The sequence below is a fragment of the Eulemur rufifrons genome, chromosome 8, assembly GCF_041146395.1.
Source record: "Eulemur rufifrons isolate Redbay chromosome 8, OSU_ERuf_1, whole genome shotgun sequence".
NCBI classification, from domain to species: Eukaryota; Metazoa; Chordata; class Mammalia; order Primates; family Lemuridae; genus Eulemur; species Eulemur rufifrons.
In genome coordinates this window covers 111,884,818-111,908,276 of record NC_090990.1, presented here as the reverse complement: position 1 = coordinate 111,908,276, position 23,459 = coordinate 111,884,818, and the positions used below count along the sequence as shown (strand labels likewise).

Below are 23,459 nucleotides of genomic sequence, written 5' to 3'. Positions count from 1 at the left end.
TTAATGAGATGGGAAAGAAAGTCCAATTAAAATGTAAGATTGAGGCAGCAAGCTAACATGTGGCAGGAAATGAGTGTTTGCAGCTCATTAATTATCATCCTGAATGATAAATTAGGTTCAGGTTGTTGATGAATTTTATATAAAGTGCTTGAGATTTTTGGTCATGCTGTAGAACTAGAATTGATAATTTCACTGAAATGGTAGTTTAATAATCTCACAAAATGCTGAGTCCTGCAAGCGTTCTTCTTAGAACTCCATTCGTCTCATACGGACAGAAGGAGGATCGTGGGGCAAGCGTGGATGAGGAGGTTTCACTCACAGAGACTGAGCACTTGCCGCAAATTGTGTGATAGAGGTTTGGTTCAGAAAGCAGTTTGCACAGGGGGCAAGGCAGGACACCTGTCTGTCAGAGTCAGTCATTCTATGTGGACCTCGTCTCAGAACTGCTCCACAGAGATTACTTTTTTCTTCTAATTAGACGTATTGTCCAATGATGTATGTCCTAGTAACATCTCTGGTACCAGTTATGAAATTCTGAGATGCTCTACTGTTGATTTTTTCAAAGATCAGGGATTCAGGTCCAACATCCTCATAGTTTGTCTAAGTGCTAAGTGAATAGAGTAGTTAGAAAAGGCCTTTATTTAAGAGGAAAAGGACTTGGCTAGTTTTCATTGTGCCAATACTTCAGAGCTTTTAGTGTTAGTCTTTCTTATCATATAGTTTTCAGTTCTGATTGCAAAGGATTTCTTTGAGAAGTAGACATTTCCAATTACTATTATTTCTTTCCTAAAAAGAAATGTTTTAAGAGCTGTAAAGTGATCTCAGCAGCTGGACCAACCAGGCTATGAGACAGATTTAGGCCAAAGATGAATGAAATTGGGTAAGTTGGCTTTATGGCAAATGCTTGTAGACTGCGTATCAGCAAAACAAGGCAGAACTGCAGGCGTTTCCCTAGCTATGTGTACTCTACAGGTTACCTTGAAAAACATTTCAGTCCACGAATGCTAAGACATTAAAATCTGACTACTTTTACCTTCCCTTGCCCAGACAACTAACCCTTCAGGAAGTTGTTTACCACCATTTGCTAATTCTTTTTTACCATATTGCTCACATGTTGAGAGAGGAGACCACTGAGACTTCAGAGATTAATTCTGTCTAATGCTTTCCCCACTCTGAACAAACTCCTTTCAGTGTGCCAAGGAGCTGAATGGTGTTCTTCTCAGGGGATCTCAGATGAACACTATGTATGAGTAAATCTCTTCCAAGAAGGAGAATAACCGAGGTATTGATTTAGAAGGTGACCACAGGGCCACCGTATGATCCATCATATGTTTCTGGTGTGCAACCTGTTGTATGTACTATTTGTGAATCAACTCATAATGCCTGGCACAGGACATGGTCGTACTGCACTGGCATTTCTCTAATTACTTTGTAAAGAAATGGAATAATAAGAGCTTGATGTAATTCAGCGCTAAAAGGCACTTCCTTCCAACATTGACTCCTCTATTTTAAGATAAAATCTCCCACGGTATAATCCTAGAAGAGTCAAGGCACTATCTGTAGGGATATAAATCAGGACCAAGAATAACTTTTCCATTCCAAATGAAGGTCTATTATAATATCCCTAACCTACTCCTAGATATGATTCAGGAGGACTACTAAGGAATGTGTTTTACTATGGAAATTAAACATAATTCACAGTGCCATTTAAAAATATTAATTATCCCTAATTATATCAACCAGTAGTCACCAGGAGCCCAAATGCCTGATAAGTGATAAGTTTACTGACCTAGGCTAGGAAATTCTCAGAGAACATAGGAGGAATATTTGTTTCCTGTTACAAATGCCCCTTACTATACAGTAGAAGATATTTTGTTTGGCAAGATTTCCAGAATATCTAAGGACTCATTTAAGCTATAATAATAGCAGAGTGTCTGAATAGTCTAGGAAAGCCCTTAGCATTATGAGCTAGAGGTATAGTAGAGCTGCACGGAGTATCTTTGTAAATGTGTTAGATTCAGCTTTGTGCATTCAGGGTAGAATTTTATCTGTGAGCCAGATAGTCTTAACATTAAACATTTAGTGTTCCAATTCCGCTCAGCTTTTTGAATCTTAAAAATATCTAAAGGCATAAATAAGAGGAATTAATTTTCACATAGAACTAACTATGATTCGTTTTAATGATCAGTCATTTCACTGTACCTGGATTTCTGACCAGTGACTACTAAGTCCTAAACTTGAGTCTGACCTGCACTTATTTACACGGTTTCTTGTGGGAGCAAGTGCCCCTTCAACAGAAGCAAAGATAGTCTCACTGTAATAGTTCCTAAAATAGCTATCAACTCGATGCCGCCTAAATGGCCAACGATAAACAATGAGACATCTGATTGGTGAAATATTATCAGTATCAGTGAGATCAGTGGCCCTTGAACAGAATAATTAGGATGACAATATAAAAACTGGAAGAAGGGTCTGATAAGTGGAAACAGTAAAGAGGTTTTTTTTTAGCGGTCGGGGGGTGAGACAGAGTCTCACTCTTCACCCTGGGTAGAGTGTAGTGGCATCATCCTAGCTCACTATAACCTCAAATTCCTGGGCTCCAGCGATCCTCCTGCCTCAGCCTCCTGAATAACTGGGACTACAGGCGTGCACCACCACGCCTGGCTAATTTTTCTATTTTTAGTAGAAATGGGGTCTCACTCTTGCTCAGGCTGGTCTTGAACTCCTGAACTCAAGTGGTCCTCCCACCTCGGCCTCCCAGAGTGCTAGGATTACAGGCATGAGCCACCATGCCTAGCCAGAAAAGAGGTTTATATGCAATGATTACAACTATGTAAAGAGTATCTATGCATGTGGGCAAAAAGTGGGAGGTGATATGAAAATAGTTGCATTTGGTTAGGATGGTGACGTGTCATGCCTTTTTTGCTATATTTTTAAAGAATGTTCCTGGATGTTATGTTAAGTTTTTAAATGATAATGATGATAAATCCAACACTAGCAGATATCTTAAATAATTGAAAAACCTGGGGTTTTTTTTCCCCCATAGTTATTCCTCATAAAATTGGCCGAGTCATAGAAGGAAGTCCAGCTGATCGCTGTGGAAAACTGAAAGTTGGAGATCACATCTCTGCAGTGAATGGGCAGTCCATTATTGAACTGTCTCATGATAACATTGTTCAGCTGATCAAAGATGCTGGTGTCACTGTCACACTAACGGTCATTGCTGAAGAAGGTAAGGAACCAATAGACCTGCCTTTCCCAAGCTGATCTGAGGGCCACAGGGCTTTGTTCAGCATTGCCAGAATCACTGCAGTCATAGAACTGTGTCTCATTCTTTGTCTTTTCCATTTAATGAACTTAGAAGACAGTTAAAGTTGTCAGCAGTTCAAGAAAAATAATCCAGCTAGTGAGTGGTGGCCATTTATTTATATGCTGGAGAATCAAGCACTCAGAAGTAAAAGAGATTGATAATACTTTTCAGATCTTATATTCTTAAAATAGTGTCTTAATTCTCTGCTGAAGTGAGAGAAAATCCTTTAAACAGTTCAAAGAAAGTCACTGTTGATCTCAAGCCTTTTATGTCAGGCCCATGCCATAGTGTGCCTTTCCTTGGGGGCAGGGCTTTGTCCTGGGCAGCTGCTGTATAAACAGGGGAAAGGCAGTGTCTAGGAATAGCCAGAGAATAGGGCATAAAACACACACTGGCAGCCCTGGAGTCTCACAACGTGTTTAATGTCTTGCCTTGTGTTAAAGCTGCCTTTTGATCAGTAAGAATTTCTAATTAGGAACCATTTTGAACCTGTCCTTGTTCTTTGTTTATGAATATAACCACTACATACATAATGCTCTTGTCGTCATTCTTGATTTTGCAAAACTGATGAGAAGCCAAAAACAGAATTATGAAGTTTCAGCTTTTAAGTTAAAACACCTCATACTATAATGTGCATTCAGTTTCCATTTTCCTCCATGATCTTCTAATCTAATTAGGTTTTAGATCTTTTACACTTCTTGATTCTATCTTTCCTTCCTGTTCCTACTGCATCACTCTTATACGTTTATTTCTAAGGTATTACATAAAGTGTCTTTCTGTTCAAGATCCTGTAGGGTGGTATTTCTGCATGGATATGAGTTCACCTGGCTACTCCCTGAGGCCCTTTCCAGTTCTGGGTAGGACCCCACGATACTGTGACATCCCTGCCTCTGTTATTTCCCTTCTCTATTCTATTCTCACGCTCTTCTGATTCTTCCAAAATCCTCCTCCATAGAAACTCCAGTGCCTCCTCGCTCTGCACAGAAAGTTATTCCATGATTTTGCTCCCAGCCTGCCTTTTAAATTTACCTGCCAGTATTCTCTCCAGACCCTCTCTTAGTGGGGCCTCATTGGCCTCTATGCAGACGGGCCTCCTCCCCCTACTCCCGCAGCACCTCCCATTATGCAGTCCATTAGACAGTGCTCTTATGTAAGATGAGTGTCTCCTTGCTTCCATGCTCTGCTCTTCTAAGACAAAGAAAATATTGGTTGACTATGATACTTAGTAGGTGCTCAGTAAATATTTTTTGAATGAAGGAATGAATAAATGAATGAATAAACAAATGAATAAGTGAATGAACAAATGAACAAAGTGAAAGTTGGGAAATTTTAGTTCTGAGGCCTTCTGTGCCATTACCCACGCAGAGGCGATCTAAACCCTATGGAAGAAGTAAGTCTCTTGACAAGTTCACCAACACCTATTAACTAGTTGTATGACAAACAGGCTATTCAGTTTTTTATCTGTATAATAGGAATAGTAAGATCTATTTCAGGATCATGGCAAGGGTTAAAGGTGAAAATGTACATAAGCTACAGAAATACCCTAAGGTGCTCATGTAACGATGCCTATCATTATTTTACCTGCATGACTGGCTCCCTCATTCAGGCCTCTGTTTAAATCTCGCCTCCTAAGGAAATAATAACAATATTTAATAAGTGCTTACTATGTGACAGGCACTCTCCTAAATACTTATATTAACTCACTTAATACAGTAATCCTAGGTAGGCACTGTTATTTCTCCCTTCTTGTAGATGAGGAAACTGAGTCACAAAGCAATTAGATAGATTGCCTGTGGTCATAAAATTAATAAGTAACGGAACCAGTATTTGATTTAGGCAATCTGGCTTTAGAACCTGTGCTTTAAACTACTGTGCCTTCCTAACCACAGTACCTAAAATAACCCTCCCCTCTGCCTGCTCCAGTGCTCCTCTAATCCCTTACCCTGCTTTACTTCTCTTCATTGCACATATCTCTGAGATTATTTAGTTTTTTTTTTATTGTCCATCTGCCCCACTAGAATGTAAAGTCAGCTGGGCACAGTGGCTCCTGCCCGTAGTCCCAGCTGCTCAGGAGGCTGAGGTTGGGAGGTTGGGATCACTTGAGCCCAGGAGTACAAGACTAGCCTGGGCAACATAGCAAGACCCCATCTCTAAAAACACCAAAAAAAAAAAGTAAAGTCAAAAATTCATGAAGTTACATATTTTATCATGTAAGTGCTCAATAAAATTTTCTGAATGTTACTCAAATGGGATTTCAGTCAAATTTCTTTTTCTTTGTTTCTTTACCATGATCTCTATAGCCTGCATTCTAGCCTTAACATTTGTTCTGTGGTCCACAGAGAAAAGCAGGCCTCTGTGCCACAAGAAATAACATTGTAGGGTTATTCTGAAAGTGATATATATAGTGCATTTATATCACCATACCTGGCATGCAGTAGGCACTAAGTGATAGAATTGTCCAGAAATAGCAGAACTAGCAGTAGTGCAGATCAGTCAAACCATCTATAGAAAACAGTGTCTTTTTCCCAATCCATCTTGATCAATATTTTTGTGAAATACAATAAATATTAAATGAAAAAATTTTTAAATGACATAAGATTATTTTGTCAAATTGTTATAAAATTTTCTAAATGCTTGCTCTCAATACCTGTATGTATCTTGTTGGTGACTGACAAACCATACTTTAAATACCCTTGGAATAGTTTAATAGGAAGAAGACCAGTTCTTTCTCTTAGTATAATTTTTTTTCAAAATTAATTTATTATTGATAGTGTTTTCTCTAAGACATTATCTAAAATTGCTCATCATTTTTCTTAAAATAAAAGTTACATTTGACATTTTGGCCCAAATACTTCTGGACAGACTCTTAAGATTTCCTGTGTAATGTCAGTGTTCAGAATAAGAAATAGAAGGGTGGAAAGAAATCTCCCTAGCAGATACATATCCTTAAAGTATATTTCATAGGGAGGCACACAGCCTCTTAAAATATAATCACATTTGATATGTAAAATCACATTTCAGTGATTACACATTATTTTATTATATGCTAGGATTTTTTTTAACTAGGAAAACATTTAGAATCTCTCATTTTTCTTAGGAAAAAATAGAAAGTCTCCCTTCTGTTCATAAAAATCTCATTCATGGAGTTTCTAAGCCTTCCAAGTTTATCATAGAATTCAGTACAAAATCTATCAACTGCACTAAAGAGTCAAATGAATATTTATAGTTCTAAATCTTTTTTCAGAAATCATACATTCAGATCAATACCTCAGAGCAGCATTGCTTCCCATCTGATACTGCCCCCTGTTCTCGATAAGCTATTCACTATTAGTAGGTAAAAAACAATTACCTCAAAAAAGAACAATACTTATTCCCTCCATCCTTCCCTCCCAGCCCCCTTTGGTAGATACTGTTTAATATTTGTGCCTATTTTGCTAAAGAAATGACAAGGCAAGTGTCATGTCTCATATAAAACTCTCAAACCACGGTCATGACTTGGGACTATCTCTATCTTACAGCATTCCCCACAACACCTCTTCTATCAGCGTGGTATTGTGTTTTCAAGTATAGAACATGAATTTACGATGTCTGGTAGTACCTGCTTACTGGAGAGAAACCTTAAAATTGTATTATTTTTCAAAATGGGTTTCCATTTATTTTGGTATAAATTTAAGGAGTACAAATGCAATTTTGTTATATTGGATATATTTGTGTAGTGGTAAAGTCGGGGCTTTTAGTGTATTCATCACTTGAATAATGGACCTTGTACCAATTAAGTAATTTTTCATAACCCATACCCCTTGCCCTACTCCCTTCCAACTCTCCAATGTCTATCATTCCACACACTCTAGGTCCACATGTACACATGATTTAGCTCCCACTTATAAGTGAGAACACTCAGTATTTGACTTTCTGAGTTGTTTCACTGAAGATAATGGCTTCCAGTTCCATCCATGTTGCTGCAAAATACATGATTTATTTTTATGGCTGAATAGTATTCCATCATGTATATATACCACATTTTCTTTATCCAGTCATCCATTGATGGCTGCTTGGTCTGGTTCCGTATCTTTGCTCTTGTAAAGAGTGCTGCGACAAACATACAAGTGCAGGTATCTTTTTGATAAAATGGTTTATTTTCCTTCAGGTAGATAACGTAGTGAGATTGCTGATTAAATGGTAATTCTGTCAATTTCTAATTATTGTCAGGTCTTGTTTATTTTTTTTAAGAGTGAACATGAGTTACCAAAGGATGCCAAGGAATCTCCATTTTGCACTCTAATTTCTCTCATTGCTCCCCCTGGCAACCATTCTAGTATGTTTTATGTGTTCCATTTTATTTTTGTGTCTTTTTACGTGCATTTTTTGTTGCGTGTTGGCATTTATTTTTGAGTTATATAAACGTTATAGATTTTATGCTAGGTTCTTCTTGAGAACCATGGTTTGTTTTTTCAGTTTTTTTTAATGTCATTTTACTCTTCCAGGATGCAATCCAGGATTCCTCATGACGTTTAGTTGTTATATCTTCTTTTTTCTTTTTAATTGAGATACAATTCACATACTATAAAATTCATTATTCTAAAGTGCACAATTCAGTGTTTTTCAGTGTATTCACAAGGCTTTGCAATCATCACCACTTCCACATTTTATCACCCCAAAAAGAAACTCCACAACCATTAGAAGTCACTTCTCATTCTCTCCAAACCCCCCATCCCTGGAAAACCACTAATCTACTTTCTCTCTGTGCGGATTTGCTGGGCATTTTGCAGAAATAGAATCATACACTATTTGGCCTTTTGTGTCTGGCTTCTTTCATGTAGCAAAATTTTTTCAAGGTTCATATGTGTTAAAGCATTTATCAATATTTCATTCCGTGATGGACTTTTCATGTGCTTATTGATTATTTGTATATCTTCTTAGGAGAAAAGTCTGTTTAAATACTTTGCCCATTTATGACTCAGTTATTTGTCTTTTTTATTGTTGAATTGTAAGACTTTTTTTATATGTCCTAAATACTAGACCATCAAATACATAGTCTGCAAATATTTTCCTCCCACTCTGCAGTTGTCTTTTTACTTTCTTGATACTATCCTTTAATACACAAAGTTTTAAATGTTGATGAAGTCCAAGTCCTATTTTTTTTTTTTTTTTGGTTGCTTGTACTTTGGTATCATAGCATCATGTGCTTTTAAGATTTATCCATATTGCTGGGTGAACATAATGGATCGCTTTTAACTACTTGACAGTTTTCTATAGTATGTAGTTACTCTAGCTTACCTGTCCACTTACCTATAGACAATCACATTGCCTCTAATTCCTCAATATCACAAACAACTCTATGATACAGATCCTCAATATATGTATGTTATAGAACAGCGTGAGAAGCTGGGCACAGTGGTGCATGCCTGTACTCCCAGCTATTCAAAAGGCTGAGGCAAGAGGATCACTTGAGCCTAGAAGTTCGAGGCCAGCCTGGGCAATCTGGCAAGACCTTGTCTCTAAAAAAATAAAAATTAAAAAATTTTAAAAAGTTAGAGAATTTCTGGGAGTGAAATTACTTGATCAAAGGGTATACGTGTGTCTGACTTGACTCAGTACTATCAGATTGTTCTCCATAATTGCTACATCCTTCCATACTTCCACCAGCAAAACATTGAGGATTCCTATACCTTTACCTCCCCACCAGTACTTGGCATTATCAGCTTTTGAATTGCTAGTCTAAAGCATGAAAATGTTATCTCATTGTTATTTAATTTGCATTTCTCTGATTACCCATGAATTTGAGCATCTCTTCGTATGCCTAGGATTTTTTTTCTTGTGAATTGCCTGTTCATATCGTTTACTCATTTTTCTTGTGGGATTTCTGTCTTCTTCCTGTTGATATTTAGTGGTTCCTCATGATTTATATAGGCATTAGTCAAATTTTGTTTTATATATATTAGTCAAATTTGCACATATCTTCTCTTGTCATCTGTATGTTAACTTTGATCCTGGTACCCTTCATTATACAGAAATTCTTAATTTAGATGTAATCAGATTAATCAGTTTTTACCTATGGCTTGAGCATTTGAGGTTTAAGATAAATCATCCTTTTACCCCACATCACAGAGATTTTCTCTTACATAAGCTTCTGTTAGCTTTATAATTTTGCTTTTTGCCTTTAGGTCTTTAATCCATCTGAAGCCTACCTTTGAATATAGTTTTAGGAGGGATCCAGTTTTATTTTTTATTCCTATCACGAGTCAATTTTCCTAATACCAGCTGTTACATAGTACTTCCTTTCCCCATTGACTTGTAGTGCCATATATCCTGAATAACTTCCCCATCAGAAATGAGTCTCCAAAGCTCTCTATTCTGTTCTATTAGTTTATCTGTCCCTTGTCTGATGACATATATATATGTATGTATTTTAAAGAAATTTTTTTATACTGTAAGTTTGTGATGTATCCTAATATATATGTCTTTCACAGCAAATCTATCTTTGTTTCCCGAAATCAACTAGGTATTCGTGGAACTCTTCCATATAAAATTTTAGAGCACATTATTAAGCTCTTCCAAAAAATCCAACTGCAATTTTATTTGGATATATTGAATATTTATATTTTTATATAAGTATATATACATATATATGCATACATATATTAACTTTGGGAGAATTTATATCTTTCAATATTCAGTCATTACACCTAAGAGCATGGGATGTCTCTCCAATTACTCAGATCATCTTTTATGTTCTTTGATAGAGTCTTAGAAATTCTCTAATAGGGTTCTTATTTATTCTTGGGAAAGATGATTCTGAATACCTTATAATCTTTATTGCTATAGCTTAATTGTGAATTTTGTGTTTATATCCTGATAATACACTTTCTCTTTAGTACAGGCATACCTTGGAGATATTGTGGGTTTGGTTCCAGACCACTACCATTAGGTAGCAAATATTGCAATAAAGCAAGTCACAAATTTTTTGCTTTCCCAGTGCATATAAAAGTTATGTTTACCCTGTACTGTAGTCTATTAAGAGTGCAATAGCATTATGTCTAAAAATATATATATACATTCCTTAATTTAAAAATACTTTATTGCTAAAAAATGTTAACAGTCATCTGAGCCTTTAGTGAGTTGTAATCTTTTTGCTGGTGGAGGGTTTTGCATCAACGTTGATGGCTGTTGGCTGATCATAGTAGTGGTTACTGAAGGTTGGGGTGGCTGTGGCAATTTCTTGTAATAAGACAAAAATGAAGCTTGCCACATTGATTGACTCTTCCTTTCATGAAAGATTTCTCTGCAGCACATGATGCTGGTTGATAGGGTTTTACCCAAAGTAGAACTTCTTTCAAAATTGGAGTCAATCCTCTCAAACTCTGCTGCTGCTCTATTAACTGAGTTTATGTAATATTCTAAGTCCTTTGTTGTCATTTCAACAATGTTCACAGCACCTTCACCAGGAGTAGATTCCATCTCAAGAAACCACTTTCTTTGCTCGTCCATAAGAAGCAACTGATCAGTTCAGGTTTGATCATGAGATTGCAGCAATTCAGTCCCATCTGCAAGCTCCACTTCTTGTTCTAGTTCTCTGACAGTTTCCACCACATCTGTAGTTACTTCCTCCACTGAAGTCTTGAACCTCTCTAAGTCATCCATGAGGGTTAGAATCAAATTCTTCCAAACTCACTGGGTACAGTGGCTCATGCCTGTAATCCCAGCACTGTGGGAGGCCAAAGTGGGAGAATCACTTGAGGCCAGGAGTTCAAGGCCAGCCTGGGCAACATAGCAAGACCCCGTCTCTAGGAAAAAATTTTAAAAATTAGTCGGGCATGGTGGCGCATATCTGTAGTCTCAGATACTTGGGAGGCTGAGGCAGGAGGAATATCCTTGAGCCCAGGAGTTAGAGGTTATAGTGAGCCATGATCATGTCACTGCACTCCAGCCTGGGTGACAGAGTGAGACCTGTCTCTAAAAAGACAAAGAAAAAATTTTTCCAAACTCCTGTTGATGTTGATATTTTAACCTCCTCTCCATGAATCATGGATGTTCTTAGTGTCATCTAGAATGGTGGATCCTTTCCTAAAGGTTTTCCATTTACCTTGCCCAGATCCAGAGAAAAATTACTATCTATAGCAGCTATAGCCTTACAAAATGGATTTCTTAAATAATAAGACTTGAAAGTCAAAACTACTCCTTGATCCATGGATTCTGTTGAATGGATATTGTGTTCGCAGGCATGAAAACAACATTCATCTCCTTGTACATCTCCATCAGAGATCCTGGGTGACCAGGTGCATTGTCAGTGAGCAGTAATATTTTGAAAGAAATCTTTGTTTCTGAGTAGTAGGTCTTAACAGTGGGCCTAAATTTTTCAGTAAACCATGCTGTAAACAGATACGCTGTCATCCAGGCTTTGTTGTTCCATTTTTAAAGCAGGGCAATATAGATTTAGCATAATTCTTAAGAGCCCTAGCATTTTTGGAATGGTAAATGAGCATTGGCTTCAACTTAATCACCAGCTGCATTAGCCCCTAACAGGAGAGTCAGCCTGACCTTTGAACTTTGAAGCCAGGCATTGATTTCTCCTATCAAGCTATGAGAGTCCTAGATGGCATCTTCTTCTAACAGAAGGCTATTTCATCTACCTTGAAAATCTGTGGTTTAGCGTAGCCACCTTCACCAATTACCTTAGCTAGATGTTCTGGATAACTTGCTGCAGCTTCTACATCAGCACTTGCTCCTTCACTTTGCACTTTTACAGAGACAGCTTCTTTCCTAAAACCTCATGAACCAACCTCTGCTAGCTTCAGACTTTTCTTCTACAGCTTCCTCACCTCTCACAACCTTCATAGAATTAAAGATAGTTAGGGCCTTGCTCTGAATCAGGCTTTTGTTTATGGGAATGTTGTGGCTGGTTTGATCTTTTATCCAGACCACTAAAACTTTCTCCTTATCAGCAATAAAGCTATTTCACTTTTTTATCATTCATGTGTTCACTGGAGTAGTACTTTTAATTTCCTTCAAGAACTTTTCCTTTGCATTCACAACTTGGCTAGATGTTTGGTACAAGAAGCCTCGCTTTCAGCCTGTCTTGGCTTTTGACATGCCTTCCTCACTAAGCTTAATCATTTTTAGCTTTTGATTTAAAGTGACAGACATGTGAATCTTCCTTTCATGTGAACACTTAGAGGCTGTTGTAGGGTTATTAATTGGCCTAATTTCAATATTGCTGTGTGTCAGGGAATGGGGAGGCCTGAGGAGAGGGAAAGAGATGGGGAAAGGCTGGTTGGTGGAGCAGTCAGAACACACACATTTATCAGTTAAATTCATGATATGAACTCAGTTATATGAGCATTGTCCATGGTGCCCCAAAACAATTAGAGAAAGTAGCTTGAAATTGACATACCTGGTTAGCAAATAATGATTGATAGATAAGAAGAACTTACAGGCATTTTCAGTGGATACAGGAATACACAAAGACCAAAGATCACTGATCACAGATCACCATAACAGATATAATAATAATAGAAGAGTTAAAAATATGAGAGTTACCAAAAATGACACAGAAACATGAAAGTGAGTGCATGATGTTGGAAAAATGGTGTTGACAGACTTGTTCAACACAGGGTTGCCACAAACCTTCAGTTTGTAAAAAATGCAGTATCTACAAAACAATAAAGCAAAGTACAATAAAACACGGGATACCTGTACTTATAAAAACTCCAGCAAAAATTTAATTCTCATTGAGGGAGAGAGATACTTAACCCACTGCTTTACTATTTTAAGAATTTTCAGATAAAATTCAGAGAGAACATAGGCCTGCTTGACATCATGGAATAAACATTTAACTTTGAGAAGTAATGTAGCTTATAACAAATAAATTGGAGAAGCCATGTAGCATTGGTTGAAGGACTAAAAATGAAAAGAATATCAATAATAGAGAGTTTTATTTAACCTTGATGAGGACAACAAAACACATGTAACTTTAACAGTAAGCACCAGTTTGTGGTACGTTTTGCCTAGAAGTGACAGCTCTCATCTTCAAGGGAAGGTAGAGGAAAACTTAAAATTGATAAGATTATTATGTTGTTCTGCTCTGATGTTGTACACATGTGACTATAGCCAAGCTGTAAAGCTGATAAATTACCTATGTTGGACTCACACAGAAGCACAAGTATCTCCCAGTCATCTTGTTGATAGATATAATTTTCCCCATCAGTTTCCATCCCCTTAACAGCAGCCATGAATTTACAACGACAGAAGATAATTAAGCTCCTATAATGGACATGGCGTTTAGATACAGGTAACTTGAAATTGACATACCCAGTAAGCAAAGGTGGAAGAACTTCTGGGAATTTCCAGTGGGGTACAGGAATGTAAAGATAAATGAGGTGTGATTCCTGCAATCAAGGGACAGGAGAGACAGGTGTTGAACTAGCTCCTCTGACGCAATGTGGTAAATGCTATAAAAACATTGTGATCACAGTGTGCTTTAAGGAGCCAGGATTTCACATTTTGGACATGAGGTGAAATGGAAAGGCAGGAGTCCCCAGATGACAAGGTTGGGAAGTATCTCTCATGAGCAAGAAAATGTCATCATAGGTTTAAAAGCCTCCTTAAAAGCAAAGCAGTGGCATGTTTCAACCTGTGTGTTAGAACTGGAGTCCTTGGTGGCAAGGAGAACCTAGTTAGGTGGCCAGTATAAGTAACTTGTGAAGTTAATTGAGAAAATAAGATTCGTGATAGCAATAAAAAGGAGAAACAAATTTCCAGGTCATCCAAAAAAGGGAAAAGAAAAAGAAAGTTTCATCACCTACCCCCATCCTACCCTCCCTTCCTGGAATACTTGACTTTAAAGAGGAAACACAATCCTCTGGGTAAGTTCTGGTCCAGCAGTCAGTCCTGCACCTCTAGGCCTGGCACACATTGTTGAAGTCCATGTCAACACACAAGCCTGCAGCTGGAGAGCATTAGACATCCTCAGGGGCCACCCGGCCTGACCATATACCGTTTATCTGTCATGCCACTTTTTACTCTCTTGCCTTTGGTTTTAGAGTACTCTCTAGCTTCCAGATACAAGAAATTCTTAAATAAAAATAAGCTATTTATCAATGTTTTTAGTCCCATAGAACTTTGAAAAGTAATGACTTAATCCACGCCATAAAATAGTGATGCATGTAGTAAAGCCTGAAGTTTCAGCCTTCTCACTAGAAATTGCTGCCTAACATTCATAGCTCTTATCTTCAGCATCAGACTTTCTCTATCTCCATTATATTCCAAGATTCAGTTTATATCAGTTTCCACATGTTCTAACCTAAAATGGCCTCTATATTGAACATTTTTGCAAAGTAAGGTAAATATTTTAGAATACATACTTAAGGAGAAATGTAGCCCCAAATGCAGTATATCATTTTGATGATGGTGACAGTGACAACAATGATGATAGTTATGATAGGAACTTTATATTGTGAATATTATATGCCAGGCACTGTTATAAACATGTACATTTATAAGCCCATTTGAAACAGAATAACACAATGAGGTAACAATAATTCCCCTTTGAAAGTTGAGACAATTAGAAGCACAGAGAATATAACTAATTTGCTCAAGAACACACAGATAGTAAATGATGGGGTCAGGCTTAAACCCTGTCTATCTTGCTCTAGAGTTCATGGTCTTAAGTCACTAAGGTATGCTCCCTGTCTCTAATATTTTAAATATCCTGTGCTTTGATATTTGGACAGAGTAAAATGTTCCAAATTTCAGCTTTAAAAATATGAAGTCTGACAGCTTTAAGAATCTCTTTTAACTGTCCTTTTCCATGACTTGCCATCTAGTGCTAGATGTAGGTAGTTATTATGCCTAGCTATGAAGTATAAGTTTGCCTTTGTTATTCACGTCAGGCAAAAAGGTCGTTAAGTATGAAATGTCTGATTTTGAATCAAAAGTAGTTTATTGTATCTCAAACAAGAAGTAGTACAATTAAAGTACATGCCAGAACTACTGACACAGTTTTGCCATCTTAACAGTAGCTTGTTTATGCCAGCAGTGAAGAATCCTGGAGAGTGGCAATGAAATCGCGAAAGGCGTTTTCCACAGTTAGTTGAGAATTGAGTATTTTTCCTTGTAAAAATTGGTCCAAAGCCTGGAAAAGTGGTAGTCAGCTGGTGCAAGTTCTGGTGAATATAGTGGATGACAGAGAGTTTCCAAGCCCAGCCTCTGTAGTTTGAGCAGTGTTGTTTATGCGACATGTGGTCAAGCATTGTCTTGCGAGAGGATTAACCGATCTCAGCTGCTTAATCACAAGCATCCTCATCATTTCGTCCAGTTGGGTGCAGGAGACATCAACGGTACTCGATTAACCAGGTTTCATGAAGCTGTAGTGGATGATACCAGTGCTGGACTACCAAACAGACACCATTAGGTTTTTTTTGATGAATATTTGGTTTTGAACTGTGTTTTAGCACTTCATCTCTGTCTAACCATTGTGCTGAATGCTTGTCATTGTCAAAAAGAATCCATTTTTCATCACACATGACATATGGTATAGAAATGGTTTGCCTTTATGTCGTGACAGCAAAGAAAGGCAAGCTTTGAGACAATTTCTCTTCTGATGCTCGTTTAATTCATGAGGAACCCATCTATCCAGCTTCTTTACTTTGCCCCGTTGTTTCAAATGGCCCAATGTTGTTGGAATAGTAACTTTAAACCTTGCTGCTAATTGATGCGTAGGTTGAGATGGATTCTCTTCCACTGCAGCTTTCAGCTCATCATTATCCACCTTGGTCTCAAGTCACCCCCGGGGCTCATTTTCAAGGTTAAAATCACCAGAATGGAGCTACTCAAACCATAGACGTACTGTGTGTTCATTAGCCACATCCTTCCCAAACGCTTCATTGATATTTCGAGCTGTCTGTGCTGCATTGGTTCCACAGTGGAACTCATATTCGAAAATAACACAAATTTTTAACCAATCCATGGTTTCACAAAAACTGCTCTAAAAAAATTTTTGAAAGATAATCACAAGCCAAACCATACATTTGAAAGAATGAAGATGTACCTTTCACAACAAAAATAAAACAAGAAGTGTCAAAGTGAAATTTCAGAGATATCAACTGTCAAACTTAGTACTTAAAACATTAACTGCTATGTGAGTTGTATTTAACTCACACTAGTTTTGAGCCCAGGGCCTCGTGAAGCATTTGTAACTCGCATTTATCTTCACCTTGGGAGCCACGAGAACTGTTTTTCAAGTTGCATATAACTCACACACAGAAAACAATAAAAAATAACAAATCTTTTTCATTAAATTAGAAAGGATCATTTTGTTTTCAAAGTTCTTATTCTGTTTTCATAATAAAACACCATGGCTCCAAGGAAAAAATTTTTTTCTAGTGTGGCAGTCAATGTGTTAAGGAAATCAGACATTTCATACTTAATAATAATAATTGCTCCAATATTAAAGATGCAGGTTCAAAGATGTTTGTATAGTTTGCAGACTGACCTCTGTGTGCCAGCATTTCTGAGACCCTCTTTGTTATCTAGAATGGTTTACCAATTATGAGGAGTGTGCTATGGAAACTCATAGAAGAGGCTATATAGGATGATTTCTAGAGCTCTGTCTTCTAGATAAATATTGAGTATGTTCATTTTTGATTTTCATGTTGTATGGATGACCAAAACAAAGGTGAAAGTGGGGAAGGAGGACTATGACTCCTGTTCTCTTCAAACAGAAACATAATCAAAAACCACAGGGAAAAAGATGTTAATGTTCCAATTCCAGACTGCTGACAGCGGTACCATTCATGCTAAAGTCCGCAAAGCAATAAGCATTTGTTATTGTCTCACTTTCATAGATCCACTTGGCCTTCATATTTTTATGTACAAATTCTTATTTCTATTGTTTTCTCATTTGAACAGAGCATCATGGTCCACCATCCGGAACAAACTCAGCCAGGCAAAGCCCAGCCCTGCAGCACAGGCCCATGGGACAGTCACAAGCCAACCACATACCTGGGGACAGGTGGGGCTGCTCTCATCTCTCCACTGTTCATAATCCACACCATTGTCTTGCAGTTATGCAGAAGCCAGCTGTTGGGGTCAAAACGAGACGTCTTGCCTATTTCATTCACCCTCAGATTCCTTCCACCCCCTCAAGACCCTCATTCCTCTTCCTGGGCCCCATCCAAGGCACAACATAATTATCCAATCATGCCTGACAGGCGGGGATTAGAAACAAGTGACAGTAGCATCTGGCTCTGCTACTCTTGGTCCACATAGTTTTGGTAGGAAAGCCCCAGGCCTACACGGACTGCTGTATTAGACCACCTGAGCAGAGCAGTATTTTGTACATATTTCTTTCTTCTTTTGTTAAATGTTAGCCATGAAACAAAAACTAGATATCCAGAAATTCAACATCTTCCCCGGTGTTGGCGCTACATGAGAGTCATTTTTCTCTGTGACAAGGTCAGCTTATCTGCCCTCTGGTTCAGTTATGTGAGTGCAGTTTTCCTTGATGTAAACTGCACTGAGATGCCCTTAAAGAAATTGGGATGCTGGCAGACTTCAAGCTACGTTGGAGTTAATGCCCAGGTTTTTCCTCGCATCTCTCTGGTTCTAGATACAGTTTGTCTTCACAGTGCTTTGTCAGAGGAAGAATGGCAGTGGTCATCTTTTAAAAGAAAATAAACCAATGTGCCTTTACTTTAAGGCTGTTTTCCATTTTCTCAATTCAGAGAATGATTTGACTTCTCTCTCTCGTAGAAGTGTCCTAGAGGGTGAAATCGGAAAAGATGTCTCCACTTCTTACAGACATTCATGGTCTGACCACAAGCAGCTCGCACAGCCTGACACTGCCGTGATTTCAGTTGTCGGCAGTCGGCACACTCAGGTAAACAAATATCCCCCCAGATGTGGACTGATATTTTGAGTTGCTGTATCACTGACATTGGTAAATTTTTATTGCCAATCAGTTCAGATAAATTGTTTCCAAAATTAATAATTCTTGAAGACCTACTATGTGTTTGGCATTCTGTTAGCTTCCATGAGAGAATGTAAATAGTGAAAGAAAAGTTTACCTTAGGAGAAATTTGAACACTGGGTTAAATACTTAGAAATAAATAGTATTTTAGCTAATCAAAGCAGGAAGTTTTTGTTTATTAAATAACAAATCCTTTTAATAAGTCAAAAGGCCACACTCAAGGATCTAGAAGGCCACATGTGGCCCCAAGGCTGCAGGTTCCCCACCTCAAAATACACTTAAAGGAAGCACTTTCCAAAATTCTGTTCTCTGATGTTCCACTGCACATTGACCAACTAGTAGAGAAGATATATACTCCTCAGATTAATTCAGGCTGCATTTATAAAAATCAGCCCTTCAACCAAAACTTACATTCCTTCCTTATGATATAGAAATGCATATTGAGAGTATAAATCATTTCTCCCAGCTATAAAAATAGTCTTTCTTCAAAATATAAACAAAGCAATCAACGAGAACTTGTTTTTCTTACACTTCTTTCTCTCTAGAGCCTTGGATGTTATCCAGTAGAGCTGGAGAGAGGCCCCCGGGGCTTTGGATTCAGTCTCCGAGGGGGAAAAGAGTACAACATGGGCCTCTTTATCCTTCGTCTGGCTGAGGATGGTCCTGCCATCAAAGATGGCAGAATTCATGTGAGTTGACTTCTCTCTGTAACCTTTGGTTCTGGCTGTAGACTAGAAACTTCAAAAAATAATTGATTTAAAGAGAATGTAGAAACTTCTTGAATCTAAGCAGCAGGATTGTCTGTCACTAAAATCTAAAAGGTAAATGCTTATCATTTTGCTTTTCACAACCCCTGATGATAATCTCTTCTCTTCAGTGTGCTGTAATATTACAGTTATGCTACTTTTGCCTTCTTGACCTTGGTCAATAAGAAAAATCATTTCTTATTTGCATAGTCAACATCTGGGGGTGAATGGATTAATAAATATACTTTTGTCTTATTAAGAGTCTTGGGAAAGCTAGGATAAAACAGAATCTTCAGTTTCTTTCAAAAAACAACAGGCCCAGGATTTTTTCACCCTCTTGGCTACTTCTAAAAGTAACCAGAGTTTGAAAAGCATGACCCTTCCAACCTTTATTATTATTTGAAGGACTAGAATTTACATCAGTAATATTCCATCGTAGGTGTTCTCAACTCTGAAACACTATGGCTTTGTACAGGGCATTCCAGACCAAATTGTTTTTAGATCTGTATAAGATATTTTTCCTACTTCTCTGGTTGTTAATTAAAGAGGAATTTTATGTAGAAGACAATTGCTGTCCCCAATTTTTAAAAAATAGTTAATTCACTGGTATTCAGTTAATTTATACACCAATAATTTTTAAGTTCTAGACAGCCTTCCTCCTACTACCCAAGAGAATTTTGGATTTCCGTTCCCTGCTACCAACAGGTATCAGGGAAAGGGAACTTTTTTCCCCCCTTACTTTTAACTAAGTAAACCAACTAGAAAAGCAGATGATCCCGGTGAATTATTAGATGGTATGTTATAATAATGATTTTAAAAGGCTTCTGGATGATTGCAGTTTTGAAATTTTCACTTCACTCCTATTACTCATTTCATAAACATATATATTGAGTGTTTGTACTACCCAAGGCTTTATGCCTGGTGCTGAATGAGTTGGGAGAAGGGATGATCCAAAAAAGTAAGATACTGTCCTTCTTCAAAATGACCAGACATATGCATATGTTCAAAGGGGGCAAATAGAGAAGATTTGTAGAATAGGTGGCATTGAAAGGTGTGAAGGATTTCAATAGGGAGAGATTAAGGAGAGAAAACATTCCAGGCTGAAGAAATGAGCAATGGGTTAAAACTAAGGAAGAATAAATCATGAACAGGGAACTTCCATTGGTTGAAGTTACCTAGATTTCATAGGCATGTAGAGGAAAATGAGAATATAAGGTAGGATGGGTCGCCGGTATGGAGGTTCTAAACAGTGGGAAACCAGGGAAGGCTTTCGAGCCAAGAGTTTCCCCTCAGAGCAATATGCTGATAAAATCAGTCTATTAGTGGTATGCCAGGATGGATGAAGGAAATAGAGGTGGCTATAATTTATGCATATAGTGGTAGTGGTAGGAGTATAACTTGAATGGCAACACTTGGGATAGAAGACAGGAGATGCTTATGAGATCAACTGTCAGTGAAGAAAGGACCAATCTAGATGACTGGTAAGTATTGGTTAAATGAGGGATGAAGGAAAAGGAAGAGTAAAAGATGACTTGGGCTTTGCCCTGTCTGTACTGTGAGAAACCAGTAGGGAGGCCTGCGGGAGAAAGGATGTAGCAAAGACTGATGGTGTAATAAGTTTTAGTATGTTTGAGGTGGAGGGCCCAGCTAATTGTGTAGGTGTAAATGTTTAGCAGGAAATTAGAACTAGTGGTAGAGACCCAGATTGTGACATTACTCAGAGATGATGATTAAAGCCTTTGCAGTGGATAAAATCATGAAAGGTTTAGGGAGTCATGGGCCAAGGGCAGAACTCTGAGCAAGAGTAATTAGTGGGCTGAAGAAGGTAAAGGAAACAGGAAGGGTGAGAATGCAGAGCCACAGAACCAGAGCTGCAGAGTGTGTATGACTAATGACCAAATGCTGTTACTATAGTTAATCAAGAACTGGTGGGTCTAGCCTCAGTTTCTTATAAAGACAATTTAATAGAGTGAAGAGAACATGGATTTGAAAATCAGACACAAGGATAGAACTGTCATTCTGCCATCTTGTAGCTGTGTACTCTTAGGTAACTTTTCTGAATCTCTCAGTTTCCTCGTCTGCAAAATGCAGACCCTGTGTAAAGTTTGTTTTGTTTTGTTTTTTAAGAGACAGGATCTCGCTCTGTCATCCAGGCTGATCTGAGCATCATACACAGTGAGCTATGAGATGCCACTGTACTCTAGCCCAGGTGACAAAGCAAGACCGTCTCAAAAAACCAAACTGAACTTGAATCTTTATTTATCAAAGCTATTTTCTCCATTTTATCACATTTTTAATTTTTAAACTAACCTAAAATTTTAAAGAATGTTTACATTTTCCTCTCAGAGGAGCCTTTTTTATCTGTACTTTTATGTAGTTCAGAACTTTTTTCCCAAAAGCCTATCATAAATCTTAAAGCCATGTCTCTCCTGCATTCCCCCTACTTTTAAGTTAAACAAAAATGACACCTGGTGGCAAATCTGTTCAATTGCAAGTTTTATTTGCAGTTTGTTGTATTAAAAGAATTAAAAAGTATAATTTAAGCCAAAGAATGTGATTGAAATTAACTATAACCTTTATCATGTTTTAAAAAATATGCCCAAAACATATTTTGTAAATATTATTTGGGCATATTTTACTTTAATTTTCATTTAAATTAAATGATCTACTTTAATTTTCATTTCCTATCAGCAGGATTATATATCTAGTGCTAATTTATTATCTGTATTTCCTTATGGAAATAGTTCTCTCATCACTTAGCAAGGGAAATCTAGGTATTGGCTTATAGAGTCTGGATAGTAAGGACTTTTTTTATTAATTATCTTTATTACTTTTCTCTATCCTATTATCTTTATTATCTTACTTTGGTTGTTTTTTTTAAGGTATTTTATCTTCATTTTGTGTATTAAATCCATCAGTCTTGTTTCTGACATCCTATTTGTTCAAGCAACAAAGCATTTTCTATTTCATAGTTTACTTGAAGTTTTTGCTTTGTATAGAAGAGGGTGTAAGTCTACAGTTAAATCTTCATAATGACACACTTTAAAATAATTTGGAAACTAACATTTATTTGTGCTTAGTGTGTAATCATGTTTTATCTCATTAAATCCTCCCAACCACCTCAGGAGGCAGATACTAATATTCTCATATAACAGATGAGGAAAAAGACTACTCAGCTATAAAGAGAGAGAGTCAAGATGTGAATCACAGACATTATGACTCCAAAGCCCAGCTTACTAACCCCGGTGCCATGCTGTATCCATAGATAGAGTTGTCCCACTGACCTTGGTTAAGTAATTAAGTCCTCTTCTGTTGTGTTACTTCTGGATTGTTTTAGTAAACTCTTATAAATATTTGCAATATTTGTTTTGGAATTTCAGTAATATTCTGTTGTTAGTTTGTTTTTAAGCCAAGCCTTTAGTTGCTTGTCATCTTGAAATAGATTTTGAAAATCACTACCATCATTATTTTTAATCAGATCCTTTGTAAAAGTTATACTTCACTTTTCCATATTTTTCCTTTTTCTAGTAAATGTCAATGGTATTGAGACATCTTATTCTGATTCCTAGTTTTATGTGTATTTTCCTGTGAAATTTTAAACTAAAGTCATTAAGCATGTGCTAGTTATTGGTTTTAAACACATGTTCATATTAATCTGGTCTCCAAGGTTAATTTTTTTAGGGTTTTGTTTGTTTCTTGTTTTGTTTTTTTGAGACAGAGTCTCACTCTGTTACCCAGACTAGAGTGCCATGGTGTCACTGTAGCTCACTGCAACTTCAAACTCCTGGGCTCAAGAGATCCTCCTGCCTCACCCTCCTGAGTAGCTGGGACTATAAGCATGCATCACACCATGCCCAGCTATCTTTATTATTTTAGAGACAGGGTCTTGCTATGTGGCCCATTCTGGTCTCGAACTCCTGATCCCAAGCGATCTACCACCAGTCTCGGCCTCCCTACAGGCATGAGCCACTGCTCCTGGCCCAGAATTTGATTATTGATTTCAAGATACCCAGGTCCTGACTTACTGGCCATATAAAACTTTCCACGTAGGATTTTTATAGAGTAAATAAAACTAGACATTGTCTCTTCCTATTGCTACCATCTGCCCTCTCATCAACTCTAGCATGATAGCACTGTGTACAAGTTACGTATTGTATAAATGAAATAGAATCACTTAGCAAGGTTGACTGGCTCAAGAGTCGAGAAAAGCAGAATTGCAGAAGGATGCACAGTTTCATGTTGTTGCTGTGAATGTTCCCTGTCTAGGTTGGTGACCAGATTGTTGAAATCAATGGGGAACCTACCCAAGGAATCACACATACTCGAGCAATTGAGCTCATTCAGGCCGGTGGAAATAAAGTTCTCCTCCTTTTGAGGCCAGGAACTGGCTTGATACCTGACCACGGTAAGTAAAGTAGCCCACTGGTGGCTAAAAAAT

The 23,459-nt window shown here is 37.5% G+C and overlaps 1 protein-coding gene across 2 annotated transcripts in view; it reads left to right on the top strand.

Annotated features, from left to right (window-relative positions):
• The window catches only part of MAGI3 (membrane associated guanylate kinase, WW and PDZ domain containing 3), a 237,669-nt gene that overhangs the window by 209,740 nt on the left and 4,470 nt on the right, over window positions 1–23,459 (top strand). For both annotated transcript variants that reach the window (XM_069480811.1, XM_069480812.1), the window contains exons 16-20: window positions 3,047–3,232; window positions 17,216–17,318; window positions 18,059–18,185; window positions 18,821–18,964; window positions 23,288–23,426. In XM_069480811.1, coding sequence (XP_069336912.1) covers window positions 3,047–3,232; window positions 17,216–17,318; window positions 18,059–18,185; window positions 18,821–18,964; window positions 23,288–23,426 — 699 coding nt within the window. The remainder of the gene's footprint in view (window positions 1–3,046; window positions 3,233–17,215; window positions 17,319–18,058; window positions 18,186–18,820; window positions 18,965–23,287; window positions 23,427–23,459) is intronic.